General features: G+C 40.9%; 1 protein-coding gene across 1 annotated transcript; it reads right to left on the bottom strand.

Annotated features, from left to right (window-relative positions):
• Positions 1–274: 274 nt before the first annotated feature.
• Positions 275–25,729, bottom strand: LOC104935129 (plasma membrane calcium-transporting ATPase 1-like). The gene is made up of 21 exons (XM_027272525.1): positions 25,449–25,729; positions 24,090–24,381; positions 18,641–18,838; positions 17,589–17,846; positions 16,999–17,124; positions 15,549–15,650; positions 15,236–15,262; positions 12,142–12,288; positions 11,375–11,589; positions 10,819–11,061; positions 9,093–9,334; positions 8,772–9,009; positions 7,847–8,026; positions 7,562–7,649; positions 7,243–7,349; positions 6,874–7,065; positions 5,751–5,964; positions 4,145–4,356; positions 3,941–4,048; positions 3,489–3,677; positions 275–1,920 (listed from the first exon to the last, which is right to left on the bottom strand). Exons 2-21 carry the CDS (start codon positions 24,283–24,285, stop codon positions 1,540–1,542), a joined length of 3,663 nt encoding a protein of 1,220 aa, XP_027128326.1. The 5' UTR covers positions 24,286–24,381; positions 25,449–25,729; the 3' UTR covers positions 275–1,539.
• Positions 25,730–27,286: the final 1,557 nt, after the last annotated feature.

Here is a 27,286-nt window from a genome sequence, read left to right as displayed (position 1 = left end):
TAACTATGTGTTTGAATGCTTCTTTTAATAGTTATTTTTATTCTGAAAATACTTTAATAACTTTTCCTGTAAAATTACAATCTTAAAGATATCATATACTGGAAATATGACATCTTATCTTTCTTGTAATACTATGATTTCTTTCTTTGGAAACCAACTTTATTTATTTTATAAAATGTTAATTTATTTTAAGTTTTTAATCATGAAATTACAATCTGAAAATATCCTTTCCTGTAAAATGATTTAAACTATTCTCAGAAAGCTGACCCTCAAAACTATGACTTTATTTTCATAACATTGCATTTTCTCAAAATATTCCAACTTGTGTCTCAAAATCTTGGATATGTTTTTGTGTCCCTTTCATCCAGCACCTACTTGAATTTGTCTTTCCACGTCTGTTCAAAGATGGCGGTGATCTCTGATCTGTTGAATCACAAGTCTCTTGTTTAGTTTCATCTTTGACCACCAGCCAAACTCCTTTTGTTATTAAAGGCCACAACTGAGAGCTGAACAAACACACATTTGTGAAATAAAACAAGGACTTCCATCATTATAATATGATTTTATGTGATTAATATTGAATGAATATTTCTGTATTGTAGTTTTAGTAATGCCTGAGGATGTACATAAAAAGCAATACTAGAGGTTGCATCACCATCACTGTAGTTTTTCCCTCTCGGTTAGAAACATCAGATTTTTCACTACAGTAATAGTCCAGTGTATTTGTGTTCTGCAGTGACACTGCTTCAGATGATGTACTGAATAAAGTGGAAAGATTTATGATGTAAATTCATCATGAAGGTCACAACAGGCTCGTCATGGAAACAGCTGGAGTGTAAAGAGACAGAGTTTGACTTGTTAATCTTCTGGAGGTGAAGATGACTTCAAAGTTATTTTACACATGTCTATCAAACCTTCTTCTCTTGGATCAACGTCACAAACATCCTGCTCTGTAAGTTGTTTTTCCACTTTTAATAATTTTCGGTTTTACACCTTCTACAAACACACAAATAAACACCCCCCTCCACCTCCCCACCATTAAAACTGACCCACTCTAAACATTTCAGTCACAAAGTTAAACCTTGACACAAAACTAACCTGAACTTGTCACCGCCAACTCACGTCAGCTCGTCTGCTGACAGACAGACACAGATTAAAACCTGACTACATCTGAACATTAACATGAATATTTACAGATCAGAAAATGATTATTGATCAATCACCTCACAAACACTCTTCTCCTAAACAACAAATGCAGAGTTCATGTCTATTAAAGTAAAGAAAGAAACATCAGTCTGTGTGAACATGCTGCAGCTGCCACCGCTGCTGCCACTCTGTACACAACCACAAACAGCTGGAAACATTTCTGCTCCCTGGATACTAAAAACCAACAGGTGAACTCCTGAGGAGAACCAGTCAGAGTTTGTTTGTTTTCCATTCCTTGGCTCCCAGATGAACCACAACTCTCACTGTAACAGACACAGTACGAACAGACCATCATAACAGGAAGTGGTCAGGTTGGGAGGGTCGGGCTCCAGTTCAGAGTGAGGTCTCCAGGCTGTGCAGGGGGCTCCCCGGACACGGTGGCAGCCCTGCTGAGTTGGGCGGGATCAGACTGGGTCTGGATGTGTTATGCAGAGGGACGATGCGGGCCATGGCGTTGTTGTTCTGGTTGGGTGAGGACGGGAGAGGTGGCATATGGGACAATCCACTCAGAGGCGGTGGGAGGACGAAGGAGTTGCGTTTGGTGGGGGCGTCGTCCTCACCCTCCACCTCATCGATCAGTGGTATCTGAGTCTCCGAGTCCTCAATGCGGAACTCAGGGTGGGTCATGAAATTATGGATGGAACTGCGAGACTCGGGCGTCTCCAGACCTTCGTAGGGAGACACGCTGTCTCTGAAGGCGTTCACAACACGAATCTGAAAGAAGAAGGAAAACAATCAGCTCAGGGTTTAATGGAGGAGGCAGAAGGATGTTAAAGGAACGTTCTGGGGTTTTTCTATGTGGGATTTATTCTCAACTGTGTCCATTCTGACTCTGAATCATATATATCAGAGCAAACAGCAGATACATCCTAAGGATTTCCATACAAAAGTCTGTTTTTCAGAAATAATTGAAGACATTTGCCTCTGATTCCACACTAACATAAACAGAAATGAGCCTCCTGGATTAGTTAATGTAGTCAACTGCACCGGAATCATCTACATTTATTACTTATATATTGTACTCCAGCAGAGGTAAACACATATAACAAAAACATCTTGAGAGATTTTGGTCGTGGTGCTGCTGAATGTATGTAGAGCTGAATGTTTGAAAGGTTCTCCTCATGCACATATTCACATTACAGAAGACTAGTGAGGCTCTTGTGCTGTAGCTAATCTAATGTAATAATTATCTTCACGCTATGCTGGCTTCTCACTATTTGAGACACTATCTGTGTGAACATACAGATACATACATATGTGTAGGCTATTAGTTTATCCAACAAACATTTACAGGTCGTAGTAGAATAGAAATATCTTGGCATCTGGCTGGATCAAAAAGTTATGTTCAAATTTCATATTGATGAAAAAAGTGGATATTTGTACAGAAGCAGAGTTAATTTTCCGTGTGTGTTCAGTACGGAGTGGATAACTGACAGCAGATAACTGCCTCTGCCTCCACATTCAGTATATCACTAAGATTTATTAGCGGTGGCAGTTATTCTTCTCATCATTATATATCATATGAAAAGGTTGGTCTCTAACAGTAAGATGTAAGACATTGGTTTATATTTATTTATAAAGCACTTCATAGAAAAATAGATGAATCACTTCCTTATTAAACTGGCCCCACTCTCATGATCTAGCTCCACTCAAAGTCCTGCATGCAAACACTACACTCTGCCCTTAGTTTTTAGCTGCACACACTTGTTTTACATTACACGCATTAAAAATATTCCACTCTTGAATGTTGTTGTCTGTTTAAAGTGACACAGATCACATTTCTTTGACATCACTGTCACAACATGCCACCTACACAATAATGGGAATCTGGTTTCGGTCGTGTGGAGAGCAGTGAATGCAGGAACTGAGCTGCGTTGTCCTGCAGGTCACTCCTCTGCTGGCTTTTTTTTTCTTTGGTTAAATCAACTCCTTCTACCAATTCTGTAGCTTGAGCACAAACTGAATCCGCAGCCATACAGATGGAAACAAACCACTGTGTGCAGATGAACAGCCAGCTGTTTGGTCAGAAGTAGATCCCTCTGCAAATAGCTGCAGTAGTTAATCCGGGGGATTACTTTTTTAAACTCCCTGTTTACTTCTGTCTGGTCTCAGAAAGAACTATTTGAAATGATTTATGTAAAACTGGAATATATGTGCAAAGCTCCAGGAGGCTCATGCTGTCTGTTGTCTCGATACACGACTTGTTTTGTCAGTGTCACCTTTTCCTGATATCCTGGTTAAAATAACTCAGAATTGACACTGTTTAAAAGGTGAAACCATACCTGTGTCTGGATGCGGTTGAGGCCACGGCACCAGAGCACATGGCCCCTTTTCATCTCCATCTCAGCATGGTCGATCTCATCCAGGTCCTTCATCTCCTCCAGCTCCTCCTCAGGGATCTCCTCCCGCTGTGTGCCGTGACCCGCTGTCTTCAGGAACTTCAGCCAGCTAGTGGGCACACTGGACACCAGCTGAGAGAGAGACACAAATATTACTGTCAGACACAACAGCAGCACTTCCTCTTTCTCAGCACTCCTGTCGCCTGAAGATGTTATTGAGACCACCTGACAGACAGGTTTTATTTTTTTAATGATGTTCAACTGCAGAGAGAAGCAAGTCGTATTATCCCCCGCGCCAGGTTAAAAGTAATTAGACCTTTGTTGCATGTCATCCCTCCTCTTTCTCCCCTCATTTCCTGTCTACTATCTGCTATCAGTATAAAGAAGTGTCTCACCTGTCCCCACAGGAGGCTGCCGAGGCCCAGGAAGATACACCACAGCCACTGCTCGATGGTCAGACTCACACAGCTGAACGGTTTACCACCAAACTGCACAATGATGATCTACAGGAGGAAAGAGAGACGACATCACACATCTTTTATCACTTTACACCGTGACCCTGACCAGGTGTGATCATCGCCTCGCCTCTTACAGGTTACCTGTATGACGAAGGTTCCCAGGACGATGGAGCAGAAGATGATGTTGTTGAAGACTCCCTCAAAGACGTTCCTCTCGCCGTGAATCTTGCGGGCATTGAACTCATTGAAGATCTGCATCAGGACAAACGTGTTGAACACAATGGTGTAGTGCTCAGAGGGCGGGGCGTGGAGGGGCGTGTTCCTGCCACTGTCGATGTCAAATAAGTTCTCACCTGTGAGAGGGAGGGTCAGGTGTACAAATGAAGTCAATCTCTCCATGTTTTGCATCAAAGTTCCAGTCATTCACACTTAAATGTTTAGATTTAAATGAGAATATTAGGAGAATAATCAATGATTAATAAGTGCATTGTGACACATTAAGATTTTTTTTTTTTTAAGGGGAATCTGACAGGTTTTTGCCCCTTCATCTTTGCAGAAAACTAAATTCCCCTTCATGAAACAGCTTCATGCCAACACACACATACACATACACATACAAAAACTATGACGTCATACATTTACACAGTTTCAAGAACAATGTCCAGCAAGAAACACAAAATACACCTGACTGTGAAGGACCAAAACTGCCTAAATAAAAAGTAAATGACTCGAATGTATTGCACAAAAAATAGTATTCAAAATAAACATAAGCATTAATTCATTTATAAAGTGTGACATAAATTGTTTGAATGTATGTATCTTTGTATTCATTATATCCTGTTTACTCACTTTCCCATTAAATATTCCATTTTATTTAGGAATGAATTTTCTAAGTAATTAATGTATTCAGTTCAGTTTGCATTTCTCCTCCATTTGTTTAGGCATGTATTGTGAATCTATGCACTCTGATGACACCTGACAACAGGTGACAAGTTGGCCCATAACACATTTTACAAACGTAAAGGAAAACACAAATAAATAAATACATTCATAAATTCAAAAATAAATAAATTAATAATTAAAGGGGAAATTAAAGGGGAAAGTAAATAAATAGGGCATATTAAGGCAAAGTTAAATACAGAAGCAAAATTAAAAACAGAAATATTAATTTATGTCACATTTTCTAAAATAATAATGCCTACATTGTTGTGATACACCTAATGGCATGTTAATTTATTTATTGAGTTTCTTATTTCTTATTGATTATTTCTTTATTTTTATAAGAAATGTATTATCATACAGTGTCTACACACTGTTTGATTTCTGTAAATTGTAAACAAGACATATGTAGAGCACCAAGTACAGAACAAATATTAAATGGATAATATGAAATGAGTTACTTCATATACATATAGTAGGTGTTTATGTGAAGTATGTGCATACACAGATCTATGTACAGTATATACAACCTTCTAACATTTATAGGCTGAGGTCCAGCAGGAATCTGCTGTTGTTCCTCTATCCAGGTTAGTAACTGAGGGGATAGTCTTCACTGTGAAGTCTCCTCAGCTTTCTCTCTTTGACTTAGAATGAGCACAAACTGGATCCAATTTAATAATAAAAAGGTAATCTGTTTCATTGTGTTGAATGGGATCACACTTTCTGTGCAGTTTATCTTCTGTACAGCACAAACGGAAACATAGAGTGAGTCTGTTTCAGACCATGGACCTGTGATGCGTTCACTGACCATAGAAGAGCAGGGTGAAGATTGTGGTCAGCTGGTAGACGGCGTGGCCCAGGATGTTCTTCATCATGGTACGGGAAATGAGCGGCTTCTTGCGGCCGTACGGGTTCCTGAGCAGCAGAGCCTCAGTCGGCGGCTCAGTGGCAAGAGCGAGCGAAGCGAAAGTGTCCATAATGAGGTTTACCCACAACATCTGTACGGCTTTCAGAGGAGAGTCCTGCAAAGACACACACACACATTTACAGTCAGTGTCTGTCAGCAGAGAAACCTGGAGTTTCTGAACTTTTTCTTGGACACACATTTTGAAATTATTTTAGCTGACTTTGTTTAGTTGTCATGTATTTTATCTATTATTTGTTTGTCTTCATCTCAGAGTAACTGCTGTCGTGAAGATCTTGAAAAAGAGATTCATGACGTAAAAGACATTTTCTTGTTTAAAGGATCCGTGTGGAGGGCTTCAACACGCTGAAGGACCCACGGCGTCTGTAGATATTAAATGCTCATTCTAAGGTAACAAAAACATATCAATTCTCCTTTTCAGGTGATTGTACACTAATGAAAACATAGTCATGCATTATTTTCTGTATTCAGTAAACAGAGCCCTCTGACACACTGGTAGAAGTTGTATCATTATAGTTTCCAAAGGACAGGCCAAAAACTTAGATGGTAGCTCAGTCACCATTGTTGTGTGTCTGTGTGAGTGCATCAGTGAGGGGTTTTGTAAATGCACTCAATTTATTAGCATCTATTCATTCATCTGCACTGGCGCTTTTTACTGGAATGGAAACCTAAAAAAAACCTCTACAAATTATTTCTCATACCTTTCTTCATTAATAAATAAGCAACAATCAAAATTAAAGTTCTGTATTATTAGAGTTTAATACTCAAAAACTGAACTCAACTGCTGTATCAGGATTGCATGGACATGTTATGATCAGAATGACCTGAACGTCTCATGAGCGAATACATGACTATCTTTACTTTTTTATTCTGATTGGTGCATGGAAATAAATAACATCACATTTTTCCAAATCTAAATGCTGCCAGTCTGAACTGTTCCTGTGATAATAAAGTCTGGAGTTCAAACACTGTTAGATGGTCGGCAGAGGTGTCAGGCGGCTCTGACCTGGGTGATGCAGGCTCCGGTGAAGGCCACGATGACGGCGACCACGTTGACAGTGAGCTGAAACTGCAGGAACTTTGAGATGCTGTCGTAGACGTTCCTGCCCCACATGACGGCCTTCACGATGCTGCTGAAGTTATCGTCTGTCAGGATGATGTCAGACGCCTCCTTCGCCACGTCCGTCCCGGCGATGCCCTGCAAAACACAGCAGGTAGGTTACCTTACACGTGAGCCTTAGCTTAGACCAGGACTGATCCACAGTGGGTGTACTGTCAGTCTACATGTGAAGGATGCTGATGACTGAAGCACATGATGTGATCATCGAAATGTTACAAAGTCAACTAGTTTGATGACAGTGGCCACAGTCGTTACCATGGCGAAGCCAACATCTGCTTTCTTGAGGGCAGGACCGTCGTTTGTTCCGTCTCCAGTTACCGCTACAACCTGCCTCTGCTCCAGCACGGTGCTGTCAATGATACCTGAGGTGACGAGACATAGACACACAGCTGAAACAAACTTATTGACCAAATGAGGATCGAAAGCACTGTCAGTAAAGTACTTTGTGTGTAAATTGTGTTGTATAAATAAATTTGCCTTTGTCTTACCTCACTTAATCCCCCATCTGTCTAACCTCTACGTCTCTCTGCCTGTCTCCACCCACCCTGTTTGTCCCAGCTTAAGTGCCTCTAACCTTTGACCAGAGTGTGTTTGTCCGTTGGAGACGATCTGGCAAGGACTCTCAGCTTTGGCCAAATTTTATCAATACGCTCCTGTTCAATCTACAGAGAAAGTGAGAAGACATAAATATTGTTTTAGCTGCAAAACATAAATCAGTTCATGAGCAGTATGTCAAAAAAAGTGTGTATTACAGCTGAAATATGAAAACATTAGAAAGTGTTAGACTGACAAAAGGTCCATTTTAGGACATTTTAGGACAGTCATTTAGGACTTTAGGTCCAGTCTGTGTTTGTCTTACCTCTCCCAGCTCGTTGCGGATCCGTCGGTTGAATTCTTTCCCCTCCATGCACAGGAAGTCGTCTCCAGGTTGCAGGATGCCACATTTGGTGGCGATGGCTCGAGCAGTATTGATGTTGTCTCCGGTCACCATGCGGACAGTGATTCCAGCCCGCTGGCACTTTCTGATGGCTTCTGGTACCTGAGGAGTACATCAGAGGAAACAGTGACACGGTGTTGAGACAGGTGACAGAACACTGAGGAAATAAATATGATGACTGTCAGACAGCAGCTTTACACACTTATTATGGCTGTTTAAGAACAAAGAATTGGCTGTAAGTAAAGATTACAGTACAATCCTGTGCATACAGCACTGATGTCACAGACTGCAGTTTCCTTTACCAGATTAACTTCACTCTGAGGTGACAGGAAATGGAACGTTCCACTTCCTTAAAAGTTAGGATACCTCTTTCACCATTTTTCACAGGAGCAGGTGAGCCACATGTGGCAGGCTTGTTGTAAAAGGCGTAACCAACATGGTACCGAATGACATTGACATTTGCACTAACCAGGTGTGTTTACTGTTATTTTATCTGGTTTGTAAAATAAATACTGTATGCATCTTCAATGTAATACCAGATAATGTCGCTTGAAAAAGTATCTTCTTACAACACTAAGCATGTGTAGGTAGTGTAGAACTTGTGTTAATGTGAACATCTAACATTTAAAATTATAGATGCCTGCAGTAAATATTTCCTTTATAGTAATAAACTTCTCTATCATCCCAGAATTCATCCTTAAACTGTCTGGAGGTCTTTTAAATATTGGCACAGACTGATTGTCAGATTTGACTCTGAGACACTTAGAAATAAAATACAGTCCATGTGCTTTTAGGTCAGAAATAAGAACGAGCCATGGGGTTTTGGGTAAATCCAGAACTGACGTACCTCAGGTCGTACAGGGTCCTCAATGCCGACCACGGAAATGCAGGTGAGGCCGGTCAGGATGTTGGCCTCATCGTCCCAGTCAGGCTCTCCATCAGCAGCAGGGAATTCTCTGTAGGCGAGGCAGATGGTCCTTAGCCCCTCTGATGCCATTGGCTCAATCACCTCCTTGACCAGGTCGTCTCGGTCCCGAGGTTTGAAGACTTTGGCCTCCCCGCTGTCCAAAAGGATTGAACAGCACCTGGACCCACAGGAAAGAGTCATGTGATCATGATCATGATTAGTGCAGAGCTGTGTGAGCAGCAGCAGGAGCAGTAAACCTACTTCCTAAGGAGAATCTCAGAGGCCCCCTTGCTGAACATTCGATAGCTGCCATCATGGTTCTTTAGCACGGTGCTCATGGACTTCCTCACAGAGTTGAAAGTGTAGACCTTGAACAGTTTCTCTTCTGGGATTTCGTTGCGGATGGTCTGGTAGTCTCGGCGCAGGTCCAGGGAGAATCCCAGTAAGGCACATTCAGTCTTGTTCCCCACCTGGCGAGGCAGCCCACCCTCCTTCTCTGGAGGCTACATGAAGCAGCAAGAAGTTAAATCACAGCATGAATTTATTTTTTATTGACAAATCTGCTTCTTTACATGATGTGGGAAATAAACACAGCTGTAGCATCACAGTTACAGAGAACTTTCTGCCTGTGTGAATTGTAGAAGATTTATTAATTTACTAATTGGGCTTTTAATGTTCCAGATTATATTTCAGAGTTCCTCTCCTCTCAACAAGCTGTGCACAGACTCCTCTTGCTGTTTCTGTGACCAGATTAAAAAATATTGTTTTGTTGGCTCTAAAATGACCTTTAAATTACTTCTTAAAACGTTTTTTTATTGATAGGCCAAACTAATTGTTTTATATTTTTTTGCTGATATCACATGATTATACACTGTACCACTGTCTGTTCTATTGGTTTCTGCCTTGTGGATTTTATTCCTGTATGGTTTTATTGAGTTTTGTGTAAAAACTGAGACTGGTATGACGTGGTGGTGGTGGGGAAAAATTATTCATATATATTTATATATAACAAAACAATTATCAGAGTGTGATAAAGGTTGTGTTTAGGAAGAGGTAAGACAGAATCACTGGCACTATAACCTGTCACATTATATTTATATTGTTTTGGTGTCTGATAAGTGTTTAGACTAACTTGGATAAGTTACTCAAATTGGATGTCCTCTTACCTGAAACAACACGACCACACTAACACAGACATTGTGCAGGGCTGTTTTCATTCTGAACGCCTGCTAAGGTTACTTTGAAGTAGAGCTGAAACAATTAGTCAATTAATCAATTAGTCAAATGGCAGTGTGACAGTGAACTATTTGAGTTTTTGGACTGTTATTTTAACAAAACAACTCGTTTCATCACGTCTCGTTCGGCTTTTCTGAATATTTTCCTTCCATGTCCTCTGACATTTTATAGACCACTGGTTTCCTATCTTTTCAGCTTGTGACCCTTTATGGCCAGACAATGCTTACTGGCAAGCCCACATCACAGGTTGTCTATGAGTTGTGAGTTTAATCAGTTTAATCAAAGATGAATGTTAACTTCTCCTATTGTTTTACTGAAAAGTTTAAAAAGTGAAGTTTTTACCTGAGGAGGTAAAACTCTCCCATTCTCAAAATAGAAAAAAGATTTCATAAAGTTTAAAAACAAAACAAAAACTACATTTTGTTTCACAGTAATGTTTAGTTTTTTTGTATATCACGTTAATCATCTCATGATCCCTCAGATTTATTAGGTTTTATTAATTACATCCCAAATCTCTGGCTAGGAATCACTGTTATACTAAACAATAAATCAGTTTATGCAGACTGATTGAAAGGAGCCTGAAGCAACATACTTGTTGGCTCTTTTTAGCTGTGATCTGTGCAGTGGATCCAGGAGACAGTGATCAGATGAGTCCTGAGCTGCTGTGGCAGTTCTCCAAACCAACCTGCTCTCTAGGCAAATTGCTTAACTCATGGAGCTTCCTGAATGGACGGCTACTTTTACAGCTCACCATAATCTTGGTGGTGTAGGCGCAGTTGACCCCGATGCCCATGACGAGCAGCTCCAAGATCTTGGCAGGAATCAGGTCCGGCTCCGGCACCTTTTTGTAATAGCGCCCTGCGATGTAGGTCTGCACCACTGTCATTCGGTTCATAGTAAGGGTGCCTGTCTTGTCGGAGCATATGGCCGTGGCATTGCCCATCGTCTCACAGGCATCCAGGTGGCGAACAAGATTGTTGTCTTTCATCATTTTCTGAAATAGGAGGAAAACAGTGTTACCTGAGTCTGAGCTTTATTCTCAATTCACTTGAGACATTTACAGGATGAACAGGGTTTGATCTAGGATCGTCTGGAGGGCGTCAAATCGATCCATTAGTACTTTTCTAGGGGGTCACTCACTGCTCTATCACTATAAAAACTGTACACCCACAGAGGAAGAACAATTACACTAAAACTATTTTTTTTAGGAAATTATAAAATCATATGAAAAATCAGAAAAGGAAAAGAACATGATCTGACTGCATGTGTTCAGGCTGCATAATGTATAATGTTGCACACCAACAGACCTTGACTGAATATGCCAGTGAGATGGTGACTGCCAGAGGGAGACCTTCAGGCACGGCCACCACCAGCACTGTCACACCGATGATGAAGAACTTGACCAAGAACTGCACGTAAATGGGGACACACTCTTTGGACCAGGGAACCTCCTGAATCAAGAAGGTATCGATCAGGAAGCGAGTGATGAGGATGATGACCGTGAGGGCCGACATGAACAGACCTGAATACACAGACAGACAGACAGACAGACAGACAGACAGAGAGTTTAGATCAGCTATTTATCATTATATTTACTATTTATCAAGTGCATCAGCCCCCTTTTAGGAAAACATAGCACTAAGAGTTATTGATGTGAGGATGAAAGAGAAGGAAGACACTGAAATGTCACTGTTTGATCATACTTTCAGACAGTATAGTAAGTAGTTATGATGCTGTGTTATAGTTTTCAGTTGTGATTTGTATTGAAAAGTTTAATATGCAGAAAAAAAGTTGGCGCTTCATGTGTATAGACTAATGATATGGGTGACTAAGTTATGAGGTCACATGTAAAATGCCAAAATGAATACACAGCCAATCTACATTCTCATATTTAGCTCTTTGTCATTTGGATTGTAGACGGTAAAGTAAACACTGGCAGGCCACTTCTGTGTCTCAGAAATAACTGTAATTTAAAATAGACTGAATTTTGTTGCACTCTGTTCAGTGACAATAAAGATGAATCTAATCTAATATTCACAATCTCTTCATCATTTATCTGATTCTCTTTTCGCACCTGCTTTGCCGATCTGCACAGCCAATTTGGTGAGCTTCCCCTGGAGGACAGACTTCTCCTTCTTCGGCAGATTTTTCTTCTTCTTTTCTGGTTCACCACCCTCGTTGAGCGGCTGCATCTCAACATTGGCTCCATCCTTGTTTTTTCCTACAGAGGACACAAGAAGTCAGTAAAACATTCAAGTGTTGGACGCAAACTGCTACTGATACTTCAAGTCCAATGAAGCTGGTTTTATTTATAACACATGACTCACTCCTAAAGAATAGCATGTTTTTCCACTGTTAATTTGCTATCAGTGTAATCAACTTTTTTTTTGCAAATGTGTCACATTAAAAAGGAGAAATTTGAGCCACTGGAAGGTTTTTAATGTGAAACATCTGCAGGAAGAGTCAAGTTTCAGTAATGGTAAAAAATAAAAAAAAATAAAAAAATCAGTAATCAGTAAAGTAGAAGCTGCTGGGATTAATCAGTGAGTGAGAACAATATTAGTCTTTAACAGTGAAGTGTTTTCAGCAGAAAGGTTAGATGACTCTTGTTCTGATTGTTCCATGGAAAAGTACATTACTGAATTTATTAAGACGACATGTCAGTGCTCGAAATGGAAGGATGTTAAAAATGGCACATGGGACAGTAGAAAAAATGTCTCTTTAAAAATACATCTTATTCTGTTTATGCATCCTAGAATATATATAGGAATTTATCATTTTCATTGTAAGGTGGCTCTGGCACGAGCACTATGCTATGTCACGCACATGCATCATACACACAAAATCAATCACAGAGACAGAGAGACCAGTGCTGCCACCTTGCCGACTTTCTCACTAGATTTAGTGAGTGACTGACTCTTGGAGACTGTATTTATAAAAGGGACTAGCCTCTGTATACCAAACAGAAACAGATTTGCATTTGCACTGCAGTTTGAAGTTATGCATTTATTGCTAAACAGCAAGAAATAAAAAAGAAACAGTAACTCCATCAATGCCGGAAAGAATTATGAAAACTAATTGTAACCAAACACTTGGTGGGTCTTTTATTTATATATAAGTACAGGAAACAACTAGCACAACTTCCACTGCAGACCAGAGTGACCCAAACATGACGTTAACCTTAACTCATACTAATGATGATTTCTGTCATGAATATTTAGTACAGTTATGCTATGAAGGGTGATGATGTCAGTATGTGTATGGTCATACTGTAAACTTGTCATTGCATAACTATGTCAGCATTTTATCATCAGGACGAATCATCAGTGTTATGACTGCTGGTCATTATTAAAAGTCTGTGTCAACAGAGTGAACAGTCAGTGTGTGAGTGGACGACCAGTGGAGGGTGGGGCCATGATGGTGCGTGTCAACAGGTAGGTGGTGTTTATCTAATCCCAGTCAAGGTTTATAGTGCTGTGTTTTGTTCATTTCATGTGGAGTCAGAGCAGACCTCCAAACTAACTAACTGACCAACCAGTCAGACTACAGTATCTCTGTTCTTCCAGATCAGACCACAGTAACAATTAACAGCACTACAGACAGAGTCAACGGACATGGTAGCCCTATGACAGAGAGTGAGGGTATCTGCAGGTGTGTGTGTGTGTGTGTGTGTTTGTGTGTGTCTGTGTGTGAGCGTGCTGATCCCAGCTCAGTAATGAGGTTATTAGTGGACAGGCAGGCAGCAGCAGCAGGCAGGAGAAGAAAGCAGCTGCCGAGCTTAAGGCAGATAATCTGCTTGGTCCTAATCACCATCAACAGAGTCAGGAGCACCTGCTGCTGCTGCTCAGACCACAGAGACATACACTGTACCCGTGCACTGCACTGGGAACCACTAGGATCCAGAAGGACCTGCCAGAAACATGAGAACGTGAGAACTGGAGATTCACATGAGAACTTAAGATCCACCTCGGACCACTGATCTCCTGCAAGTCTTTGACCAGTCTAATCAGAGTCACCAACATGTTTTCTTTATTGACTGAGTGACTCCTGGCCGCATGTTTTACAGTACATGGTTTACAAGACAGTAGACAGAAACAGCAAAAAAGATCATGCACCAAATCATGTTGTAGAAATTCCAAAAGAACCAAAACTAATCAGATTCTTTATAGCAGAATTTTGTGGCCTAATATTTCATGTGAGGTGGTTGTGAGTGAGTCTGCGTATATTCATCACCAGTTATACATCAGTTAAACTATTTGGGCCCTTGTTAGCTGAGATCCATTGTTTCTACACCATGTTTGGACTCCCTGTGTGTCCCCGGGAGTTTGAACTTGCCTCAAAATAATCAAAATGAAATGTAGTGACACATTAAAAGCTGAAGACCAAATTTATATCTGTCTTACTTCTTATATCCACCTGTTTTCCTAGCAGTTGCAATACTACAACAGGTCTGAAACTGCCCATCTTAAAATCTGTATATATAATCTGTGTAGCTGAGTGGGATCATTTAGTCCAGTGGGGGGCTCTATTCACAGAATATAGCAGAAATATAACATAATATTCATAACTATTTTTATTGGTGTATAATCACAAAAATAATCATCATGTTTTTGTTAACTTGTTAGAATAAGCCTTTTATATCTAAGGACATCTTACATACAGTCCACCATGTTTCTACAGTAGCCAAGAATGGACAAACTAAACACTGGCAATTTTTTTTTTTTTTACATAATTTGTTGCCACTAAAGTTTCTCCTCAATGCCAGGAATAGAGTGAGTTCAGAGGGTTGTAATCAGCAACTACAAAATGTCACTAAAACGTTTGAATGTATGGCAGTACAGCTGCGACTGTGTGACTCTGTCTGATCAATAACAGCCTGCTGACTCCTGCACTGCTTCACATGTTCCATCCTTCACAGCTCACAGTAACATATACTGTACATACAACCAACCTGACAGATGCACAAAAATAAATCATGCAGCTTCACAGACTTCTCTACAGCTCAAACAACCACAAGGAAACCTGGAACCACTGTGACAGAAGAGCTATGAAGTAACTGGCCAACCTCAGGTCAGTGATGGAAAGATGAAGTGAAAATGCTGCTGCTGAATAAAACCTTCACATCCGCTCTGTCATATACAACAACTCACAGGACTAAGGCTGCTTACCTTTCTTGCTTTTCTCGTCTTTTTTTCCTGCAAAAGAAAAACACAAAAAAACAGCCATTAGTTAGTCATACGTATAAATACTCATACTTTTGGTAATGCACTTAACTTGCATGGTAACTTTATAACGTTATTGGTGACAGACGTCAAAAACTACCACTTCCCTGTAGACGTGAACAGACTTGTAGAAGTTTCCCTTTACCGTTTGTTGGTGTCAGTAATCTACATATTTCAATTGGTTCTCATCTTAAACCCTAAACTGTGAATTATGAAGAGAACTTGTCAGTGAATAGTAAATAAGGATCATGAACTTCACCTTCCTCACTAGCACCAAGCAGCGTGAAGATGATTCCAGTCTGAGAGTTCACACCGACAGCGGTGACCAACATCTTACCAGACCCCTCCATCACATGGGTACCTGAGAGAGACAGAAACACGTTTGACCATTGTTATTGTTCTGTCTACTACATGTATCTGTCATGCCTAGAAAAGGGATCCCTCCTTCCTTATCCAAACCGAGGCAAATTTGGGGCTAATTAAATAAAAATGACTGATAATAAGAGTCACTGAGCTCAGAACATCCTGCTCTCATCTCAACATAAAAACACCTTTTGTATCTTCCTCTTGAGAGCACACATAATTTTCTTTTTTCGGTCAGTTTTGAGATTTTGCTTCCATAACCTCCATGGATGTGAAATGAAGCCAATACAGTGCCAAAATCTGCAGTTCATCAAACAGCTATTTGAGGCTGGCTACAGAACGAGTCAGTCTCCATAAGCTCCCATATTAAAATGTCCAACTTCACAGCAGAATTTAACATGTTTACAACCTGGTACAAGAAATGGTTTTGGTCTCTGTAGCTAATTTCCCTGTTCATGACAACTCTACTGAGGGTGAGATTTTATACAGTAGAACTCACTCACGGCTTAAAGTTATACATATTTAAAAGCATGCCCAGTTTGTGGGTGGGTGCTGTGACAGGTTGTTTGAGAAACCAGGCTTCATTCAGCCTGCCTCAGCACCACCCCCGAGTCACAATATCAAGATATAAAGTGTAGGATGCTGAGGATTAGCTGACATATTGTGTCTGTAATAGTGTTTTCCAAGAAAATAGTATGGAATTTAACAACATATATCTTTAGAGGCTGTTTCCGCAAAATGTCTCTCTATTAGAACCCTGCAATTGAATCCATATTCTGAAGGTTTTTATATAATACACACAGGCTGATTTATAGATCTTTTCAGTCACCCTAATATGCCAACAAAATGAATCAAGAAAAATATGGCAACATTGATAAAAGGAATTGATTGATCGAACAATGTGGAACCACTTTTCTTTTTCTATCCCTAGTGTGGAGGCAGACTGACATTTGAAATTTCAGTCTAAGCACCCATTGTGGGTATGTGTGCTTGTCTGCAGAGCATTAGGGACAGGAAAGGCAAGAGTGCCCGTCCAATACGATGCCTCCCAGAATTATATGTTTTAACCCATTACTTGACTGTTACTGTGGTGACTCACCCTAAAATACTAACCATGAAATTAGTCTTTTCTCATGGTCTTTTGATAAAAATGTTTTTAGGTAGGTCAAAGTTAGGCAGAGGTTTAGTGTTTATTCAGTAGGTGTGAAAACCAGAGAGATGATCTGATTTAACGAAAAACTGATTTAATGGAAAATCAGCAACAAAAAATTGCTGGTAAGATCTGACAATAACAGCTCAGGTCACACTGAACTTTGCTACAATGCGAGTGGAGTAGAGTGAAGCACCTGACAGCAACATGGGGTCTTTGTCGAGACTCTTCTTGACATGATCCGACTCTCCGGTCAGAGAGCTCTCGTCAATCTTCAGATCATTGCTTTGAATCAGGATGCCGTCAGCAGGGAGGAGGTCACCTGGAAAACCAACACACACAGGTACAATGTGACAACAGCTCATTATATTATTATTTAATCATTACACCATCTGCCCGTCACATGACAATGAAGAAAACATGAAATGATACAGCAATAGAAGGGTGGAAATATTTGAAGTTCTGTGTTTAATGATCATGAACCACTAAACTATAAACTGCTGACTACTACAGACACATTTCATGATGAAATAAAAAAAAATAATGAAAGACAGTTTGGATTCTATTGAAATTAAAACTAAAGCAATTCCTCTGCAGCATTTTACACTCACTTTACTTTAACCAGTCCCAATGAGCTGCTACTCGATGAATAACACAAGAACAAGGGGACCTGACAATTTCTGATCCATGGTTTGATATCAAGCTCTAATTATTACTCAGGCTAAACATGGCTGAACTTGACTTTAAACCAGAGGTATGCTCTGCTTTTATTTTTTTATCTCTCACCGTATTTGACTTGTGCGATGTCTCCGACCACGATCTCAGACACTTTGATCTGGATCACCTGGCCCCCTCGCACCACACTGAACTTCTGCTCCTGCTCGATGCGGCTCTGGAGACCTCGAAACTGTTTCTCTTTGCTCCAGTCATTGAAGGCTGTCACCAGGACCACACACACCACTGACAGCAGGATGGCAGCACCTTCGATCCATCCAGTCTCCCCCTCGCCCTCCTCCTCCACACCGCCAGCCGCACTGCCACAGTCTGAACAGAAACAACACAGACTGGAGCTTTAGTTTGACCTCAGTCAGTCGACACTCTTTCTCAACTTTTCTCCAAACCAGGGTCTGTAGACATAGTTTTAGTTGTCACAGTTGAAATACAGTTGTCTGGCCCCTTCTGTCTGCCTGTTGCGGCTTTGTGGTTAGCACCCATTAGCAAGGTAGTTTAACAGCCAGGTGCAAGGTCCCTGCAACAGGGCCATCATGTAACAGCATTTAGGAGTGAGTGGGTCAGGGAGTCATTGTTGTGCTTTTCATGTAAACCTTAGCATACAACCTCTTTGGAAAAATATCCATCTTGAAAACAAATTACAAAAATAATGTTTATTTTTTTGTTTTTTTTTAATTGATTTAGCTAGTTTTAATACATTTAAAGATGCTGATTCATGGACAGAAAGAGAGAGAGAGAGAGAGAGAGAGAGAGAGAGATAGATAGATAGAGAGAGAGAGAGAGAGAGAGAGAGAGAGAAACTTGTTGTAACTGCTTATTCTTATCTGGGCCATGGGGGGCTGGAGCCTATCCCAGCTGACACTGGGTGGGAGACAGGAGCCGCCACTTCATCACAGGGCTGACTCATAGAGACAAACTAGTTAAGAAGTATTGATGGAAGACATTTAAACAATTTAGTTGATAGATAAGAAGCCCACTGTGTGAACACGTTTTCATGAACCAGTGTTCAGCTCTGCTAACGTCTCATCACAATATCCCTGTGAACAAGCTTATCAGTGAGACACCTGTTCAAGTTTTCATATGAACAAATCAAAAGATAAACTCACTCTGTCTCTCAGCATCTGGCGGTCTGTAGAAAGAAAGGCCTAGTGAAATGATGGCTGCCACCTCCAGGATGATGAGCGTGACATCCTGCAGGGCTTCCCACACTAACTGCACAAAGGTTTTTGGCTTTTTAGGAGGGATGAGGTTCGGTCCAAACTCCTGTTTCCTTCTGTCGATGTCCTCCGAGTTTCCATCTAAACCTGCAACAGGAGACACAAAGACAGCATCAGTGACATGTCCTCCTTTGATCCTGTCTTATACCATCAAACTGAGTTTGTATTTAATCTAAAATCTGTTGATCCAAGGTAATGCTTAATCCCAACCTCATCATAATATTTAAAACTCTCAGTGATTTAATATTTGTAATCATTGACAAATATGACTTGATAATTATTAGGCTTACACTTTCAGGATAAACTACCAATAATCTGATTATACCGAACCTCATGTAACCCCAAAGCCTCAAACCCTCCATCTTTACAAACTCATACTGTTTTTCCAAACTGCTCAAACTCACAGAAACCACAGAATTTATTCAGGGAGATTGTTGGCTATCTTGCAGGCTAGATTTTCAGGAAAAGTATCCAAAAGCAGATGTGGAAAATGTTTATATCTGCTGCCTGCCTTATGGAGGGTGGCCGGTTCAAGTCCAGCATGGACCAAAATATGAAAGGTGGACTGGTAGCTGGAGAGGTGCCAGTTCACCTCCTGGGCACTGCCGAGGTGCCCTTGAGCAAGGCACCCAATCCCCCCAACTGCTCGCAGGGCGCTGCTCTGGCTGGCTGCCCATCACTCCACCATCTCTCTCCACATTTGCATGTCTATGAGCCTTTGTACTTGTACTGTATGTGTGTTTGGGGTTAAAAAATGCATGTAAATAAAAACTGAGTGAAAAAAGAATTTCCCCGTTGAGGGGATTAATAAAGTATCTCCTCTTATCTCCTCCTCCTCCTCTTCAGTAAAGTCTTCCTTTGACAGCAAACATTAAACTGTGAATGTGTCTGGAAATGATTGCCTTGTTGCCTAGTGATGGAGCAGAAACACTAGTGTGAGCACATGATATTAGAAAATCAGAATGTGATATCACACTGTGCCATTGTTGTTAAAACGCGTTAAAAATATACTCCTGGGTTTTTATAGAACACATGACTGATGGTGATGTGAATCTTCACACAGTTCATGATGGAGAGAAATGTAATGACTAACTAATATAATGGCAACTACCTGTATCTGTATGTATTATACAGTTTTTTGTTTCACAGCCCACAATGGAAACATCAACATGTGCAGCTATTCCCAGAAAAAAGTCATAAGCAAATTTATAAGCAAATATTGTTCTACAAAGTGTTTTTACAAGTTTCAAAGGATCAAACCTCTGAGCTCTGCAGCTGTATTCATATGAGGGCTGTCACTTTTTATTTGAAATTCAAACTACTGTTGGGATAATCAAGCCATGATCATCTTTCTGAATTAATAATTTTTAACATTCTGTGTCCTTTACTCCAGTGGAGAGAGTTCCTAAAATGCACTGTCCATCTAACCCATTGCAGGTCCTGTTGGCCAGACTGTTGCTGTCTTATTTAACATTAACTGAGCTGTGCTGTATAGATGACACAAAAACTGAGAGAATAATGTGAAGAAACATTTTGGATTTTACATCATTGAAATAAAAAAAATAAGCACAACAGTGAGTAACAACAGCTTGTCACCCTGTGAGGCAGCACAGACACTGAATGCAGTTAGTTTAGGATTAGGTTATAACATGATTTAGGATGAGGCTCCGTGGTAAAATGTTTTCAAATTAAAGTGATAATTCTATTCATTTGAAAAGAGACACATGGTTTATCACACCTGGTGCCTCTCTCTGCAGCACTGACGTGTTGTCTGGGAGCAGATAGCAGCCTCTCTGGAACACAACCTGTTGAGACATGCTCAGATCCCTTTGGACTGCTGCTGCTGCACGGCTGCAGCTGACACGGTCAGTCTGAACAGGTTTTAAACCCAACTCAGTGAGCAGAGCACTGAGCGGGATTACACTAAAAGTTAATGGATCTGCCTCCCAGCCGTCACAGCAGAGACACACAGAGGAGTAAAGCAGTGTGATAGATTTTCTACTGATTTCAAGCTGCTGCTGACATTTTAGCTCTCTCTGGCAGCAGGAGTCAAAACGCTGAAGGTGTTTACTGAGCGTGTGCAAGACGGACAGACTGAATGAATTAATGATGAGCAGGGAAATGTCAAAGGGCAGGCGTATGAGACACACTGAGTCCACTGAGATGGAATCCACTGTCTGCAGGTCATTATGGGACACATCATAGCATCACCGCATAACCAAAACAATAAAGTTTGGCTAATCTGTGATGTGACTGCGATGGACTGTCACTGCAAGTCGACTTGAATACAAATAAACTGTAACCAGTGGGTATATCGAAGGAAGGAAATCAATCGAGGAACAGATGAGTAATTTGGAAAATAACCAAACATACAAATTTATGTTTATTAAAAGCAGCTCAGTGTTCTGTCTGAAGCTGCAGTCATCAGGTACACACAGGACATTTCCTCTCGGGTTCAGCAGAGGTCAGCTGAGGTCATCGTTCCTGCCTATACATTCACTATTCTTCACTGACAAATACCACAGCAATAAAGACATGGATTTAGAATAATTTAGAGTAAAATGTGCAGCTGAGATGATGTAGGAGTGATGGACTAAAGGTCCCCAGAGAGGGTTGAGGGATGAAGGGAAGGAATCAGGGTTGTGGATTGATGGATGAAGGAGGCAGCAAAAGGGGTGAACTGGGGCTGTTTCTAACGACTTATTTCCCTGTCGATAAAAGTGAAATATTAATTTAGACCTAGTCCTAACAAACACTGGCTGGATTACCTTTGTGATGGACGATAATGTGAAAAAGGAAAATTTTACAGCTTTAAGCAAGCAGGTAAGCCAACACTTTGTGAGCTAACTAAACGTCACCTGTCAGTCAGCAGCACAGTGAGGCAGAGAGATATTTTATAGTGTGAGTTTCTCAATATTGACTCAGTGCTTAATGTCACGCAGCCCCGGCTTGTGGGAAGACTGTGTAACATTTTAGATGCAACAGCCGTAGATGGTAGCTCACCGACCCACAGTCTTTTGTTGCATCACCCCACCCTCCACTGCCACTTTGTTGATTTTGTCAACAACTGTGAACCAAATACTTGCAGAAATACGGAAGCAGCTTCTTCCATTGTGTCATTTTGACAGTGATTTGCTTAGCTGTTTCAGAGCTATTGGGACTAGCTCCATCCCTCAAGTGTATTTAAAAGATGCAGCAGAGGGTTGCACGGGACACGCACTGTATGGTGCATGTGTGACATGGGAGGTAAAGAGATACAGACCAGAGTCAGCGACAGTGTCTGAGGTAACCAACCATTAACAGCAGCTGCCGTCAGACTCAGTGTCCGAGCTGGATGCAGATGTGGAATTCAGACGATGCTACAGAGAGTCCACTGAAACTTTGACAGTCTCACTCGTGTGTGTGTGTGTTTGTGTCATAGAGGGGGTTAACATTGTTTTCTTAAACTTTTCTTGATATAATATGGTTGACGGTGTCAGCATCGGCCTTACAAAGTTCAGGATGTAGATGACATTTTGTGCCACTTTCAACCCAGGGAATGCAGACTTTTACAAATTTGGTGAGAAATGTCAATATAACACTTTGCATTGATGGATAATGATGTTTCATCACAGTACAGTCATATAACTTAGTTTACAGCCCCCCAAAAAACGTGTAATTGTGCAGTAGATTTAGGGCTGCACTGATCAGACTTATTCTCTGTATTGCACTGTTCCCTCACTGTGTGAAACTACTGTTGTTTTTACTCTAGTTGCTAAAATTGGTTGAGATGTAACGCCAGTCCTCTTTTATCTCTCACCTCTACAAGTTGTTAAACATGTAATGAAATGTATTTCATCCCACCCAATCCTCCATTTTATAGTAATATTATTCAGAGGTATAATCTCCTGACCTTTGGCAGCATTATGTGTCTTGCTGATGTTAGTTTAGTGTATAAAGTGATCAGTGATTTGGCTTCATACAACAACATTCAGACAACTGATGGATATGTAGGCCAAATAACAGGCGTCTGTATATTAATGGATTCGGGAGCTCAGTATTAAGCTGTAGAAGAGTGCCGCAGATTTGCTGATTTTAAATTCAAAATGAAATCATGGCTAAAATCATCTAATCGTGTACACATCATAAACCTAACACTTAATATTGCGAAATCTTACAATTGTTGCTGCTAATGTTGTTGTGTTAAATACGCAGAGTGTCAGAAAAATTACCTCAAGACAATAAGAGAATATCTGAACCTATTTTTAGAAAAATTATATTCAGTCAACTTAAGTGCAAATGTCTCACTCATCATGTTTCACAGTAGGCCTCTAGCTGTCTCAGGTATAATGTAATTGAAAGCAGAAACACTGAATTTTAAATTCATGCATTTATTGTGGTTAATATCTGTGATATCTGAACAGTTCAATGAGGTCACTATCACAGCCAATACCAGTCTACTAGCTGATCAATTGACCAGTGCACCCCTAGTTAAAGACACACACTGTGATTTTCTTGTAGTCACCCCCAAATGTTTCCTCTCAGCTCACTGCTGATGTTGGTGAATACTGACAAAGTGATCGATGGCTTACGTGTAACAACATCTTTAAAGCCTTTTGGCCGAACTAAAACTTTACACTGCTTCACAACTGCCACAGAAAATAAATTAGCCTGTCCTCACTGCTGTGAATCCTTCACTTGAATTTTTCTTAAATGAAATGCAGTATTTACAGACGGGAACATGCTGTGTTTGTCTCACACTGTCCTGAAGCTGACACAGAGCAGAACAGGATCTACAGACACTGCAGGTCACAGTTGACTTTGACCGTCATGCAGACAACAGTCCCTCAAGCCAAACTAAACCTAATAGGTTCTCCCCTGGTTGGTGCCCATGCCAGCAGGAGGGGTCTGTGAATCACTGGTGAAGGGGCCTTAAACATCATGACACACCAGATTGACTCTGACTAAAAACACCAAACTGTATATACAGTGGAGCGTCACACTGCCTGTGGCTGAACTAAAGTTTAGTTTTACAAGGCTTCCCACACCTTCTTAAACATTAAATTCAAGAACTTTAAAAGGAGTTTCCAGGCCCAGTTCCTCCAATTTCAAGGACCCAACACGGCACATATTGAGACGCAGATCCAAGTCGATCGATTTATTTACTAAAGATAAGTAAACTTCAAAATATATTTGCACAAAAAATATATAAATTTGAGCACTTTCAATGACCCATCTATTTATGTCTTTTGTCAAAAATTGCAAGTTTTAAGCATTTCGAGGACCTGTGTGCTGTGATGCTTTAGGAAGTCGCTGTGTGTGGACACAAACTGAGCACAGAGTTTTTGAACATATCTACCTTCGACAGGTGACGTCCTCAGTCTCGCACACAGTCCGTGAACATCTCCGTAGCACTCCTGGATCCTGGTGAGCGACTCTGCTCCTCTCAGCTCCATGAGCGAGCGCAGCTCCTCTAGTGAGCAGCTGAACTCAGCTTCATGGTTGGCCTCGTCACGTCGGCCATGTTTGGACCCACGAAAAGAGTTGGTGGCCATGTCTCCTTCCTCTGGGACTTGACAGAGGCCTTCCCAAAAAACAAGAACTCAGTGGTCGGCCTGAGTTGAAGATCTGGCCTGACAGGGACTCTGTGACTGTAGGGGGGCAGATAGACAGATCATTTCAGAGGTGTCATGAAAAAATAAACAACTTTAAGAGGAAAATGTAGAAATATTACAACACAATGGGCATGAAGGGACAAACATTTTCTTGTGAAGGTTGAATAACAATGGGGGAACTCTGACTGACTGACTGTATTTATAAAATCCTGGCTGTAGCCCTTGCTGGACAATATGGTGGAACTCTCTATCCCCAAACAATACTATATATTTATATAGTATTATATTAAAGTAGAGTATATCTTGCTAATATCAAGAGATCTTCAAATGGTAAATGTGGTTAAAAGAAGGACTGTCCTGTTCATTACATCTTTTCAGTTCATCACTGTTAGTAACCAGTTGGAAGCAAGACAGACCTGATCAAACCTCCATCTGACAGGCTGCTCTGTTCTTAAAACCCCGGTTAACAAAAGAATAAGTACAGTCTGAATAGATGTTTGTGAGAGTAGAGTATTGTGCCTGCTGGTGTGTGAACTAAAAGCCTTTATATTTGTTCTTCACAGGTTGTGACCTCTGTGCCTTCAGCTGTAATCTGTGACAATCAGTCAGCCGAGGCTTAATCTGAGCAAGAGAGAAGCAGCCTGTTTAAAGCTGAAGGAGGGAAAGAAAAAGCTAGAGCGAGGTGAACGGGCTGAACACAAGTCATGGTGGTCAAATTGGTGGATAAAGCTTTGCTGCTCACTGTGCAAGGTTGGAGACTCATGACAGATTCAAAGCAACGGTCCAAAAATGCAGAGATTCATGTCAGAGCCAGAAACACAAAATGAATGTAAATGTTCACACTAAAGAGGCTATAACAAGATTATTTTTATTTGTATTTATCTGTTGATCAGTTATTAATGAACTTATGATCAGAGCAGTACATGAAACTACAGAGACTATAGCTGTGTGGAAGGGTTGAACTCTGCAGACAATGTGAGGAAATACATTCAGGCTTTATGGAAAAAAATAATAATAAACACAGTTCAGAGCCAGTAAATTTCTGGTATCATTATGATCAATTTGTTCATGCAGCACTGATGAAAAGAAAAGGCTTTACTTACAGAAACTTCCCCCATCGCCTCCTGTTAGCAGCAGCAGGTATTAGTGGCAGTCCGATTACTCTGAGCAGCGTCACACTGACAGCTCCAGAAACAGCCCATAACCCGGCCACAGCTCCTCGGCCGGCAGTCTGCAGACCTGCTCCAAGACCAGGATTTACTCCCAAAAACCAGCCTGTGGTTTTTTTTCTTTTTAGGTTTTTTTTTTTAGAAATTCCTTTTGACCTTCAGCAAGCTCACAGTCACAAGCAGTACTCCATCGGAGGAAAAAACAGGAGCTGGCTAAATGATTATCTGAGGAAAGCCTCGCTTAATCTAATTAGACAATCTGTGGCTTCAGTGAGCGCCAAAGAGACTGCTGCTGCTGCAGCTCCTCCTGCTGAGAGGAACACACCAGGTCTACACACACCAGGTGTACAAAGAGTCACAGACCAGGTCTCTACGCACACCAGAGAGTCACAAACACCCAACAGACTTGAGGTTAAAATGTAAAACTGAGGATCAAGATGGTATAACAGACTTGAGGTTAAAATGTAAAACTGAGGATCAAGATGGTATACCAGGAGTAACCACCAGAAACACACCCTAGCAACCAGTAAGCATCCTCTAACAACCACCAAGAAGAAAAAAAACATAGAAAACCAGCTATCATACCTTAGCAACCACCAAGAAACAGCCTAGCAACCTGAGCAACCTTCTAACTGTGATGTCCATCCTGTCCTCAGTGATCTAACTGCATTAGGTTAGTTGTTGTTCACTAGTGTTGTTTTCATTTCACACACACACACAAAACTCATGCACACTTCCCTTCCCCCCCACAGGCTGACGTCAGGTGGCACACACACACACAAACACACACAAACACACACACACACACACACACACACACACACACACACACACACACACACACACACACACACAGGTGGATTACAGCATTTAGAGACACAGGAGGATTAACCCAACGCACACATACACACACAGGGTGATATCACTGTTTCACATTTGCATGATAGTGTTTTCACACTAAGCTAGCATGATCTTTGACCCTACACTCTAAAGAGGACGGCTACCACGACAGTAGTTTAGGGACTCAGTGGGGATTGACCACGCCTACACACATCCACAAAATCCATTCATGCTGCCACAAAACAATGACTGATACAAATTTATGATTCCACATTACTGATTGAATACACACTTAACCGTATGTTACAGCTTAGATCTGAAGGCGACTAAATCCAGGACTGTTGAAATAAATAAATAAATAAATAAATCTCTCTCTCGTACAGAAGATTAAAGTCTGTGAAATGCACTTGCTGGATAAATTCATTCAGGGTGAAGTGGTTCAGTCAGCTCTGAGCAAGTTGATCTGGGATCAGCTCGTCAGTCTTTCCAGTGTGTCTATGTGTTTGTGAGTGTGAGTGAGCTGCCACCATGTGGTCACACACATTCAACACACAGCACAGACTCAAGCCACCTTGAGTTGAAGAATATATCTTCTTATTTTTGCTGTTGAATGGAAATCTTCTATCTACCACATTGTGATGTCACATATAATACAATAACAACAGCAGTGCAAACTGTTGTCTTGAAAACATTAAGGAATCTGTATGTTGTCCTCAACAGTCTCAGATATCTACTTTTCTGATATAGAAAACAGTCAAACTGAGAGTTTACAGTAAAATGGAACACATCCATCTGCTGTTCTTCTTTTCATCCTTGGACTCCCGAATTATTACTGAGTGGCTCATACCGTATTACCACGCTGTTTAATATTGTTTTATTAGGCTGCACAATGCAGATGCTGTTGTCATCAGTGGTGTAGTGGTGCCTGAAGA

The sequence above is a fragment of the Larimichthys crocea genome, chromosome XXI, assembly GCF_000972845.2.
Source record: "Larimichthys crocea isolate SSNF chromosome XXI, L_crocea_2.0, whole genome shotgun sequence".
Classification (NCBI taxonomy): Eukaryota; Metazoa; Chordata; class Actinopteri; family Sciaenidae; genus Larimichthys; species Larimichthys crocea.
Note: the sequence above shows the minus strand (reverse complement) of the source record. Positions and strands in the feature narration are given on the sequence as shown.

Bases quoted from the DNA above. Each gene is read 5' to 3' on its own strand.
- LOC104935129 (XM_027272525.1), bottom strand. From the start codon at position 24,285: ATGGCCACCAACTCTTTTCGTGGGTCCAAACATGGCCGACGTGACGAG. The intron at 17,847-18,640 runs GTGAGTTTATCT...GTTTCTGTTCAG, and splicing joins GCCAGATGCTGAGAGACAGA to ACTGTGGCAGTGCGGCTGGC. The intron at 11,590-12,141 runs GTGCGAAAAGAG...CTGTGTATTCAG, and splicing joins TGTGCAGATCGGCAAAGCAG to GTCTGTTCATGTCGGCCCTC.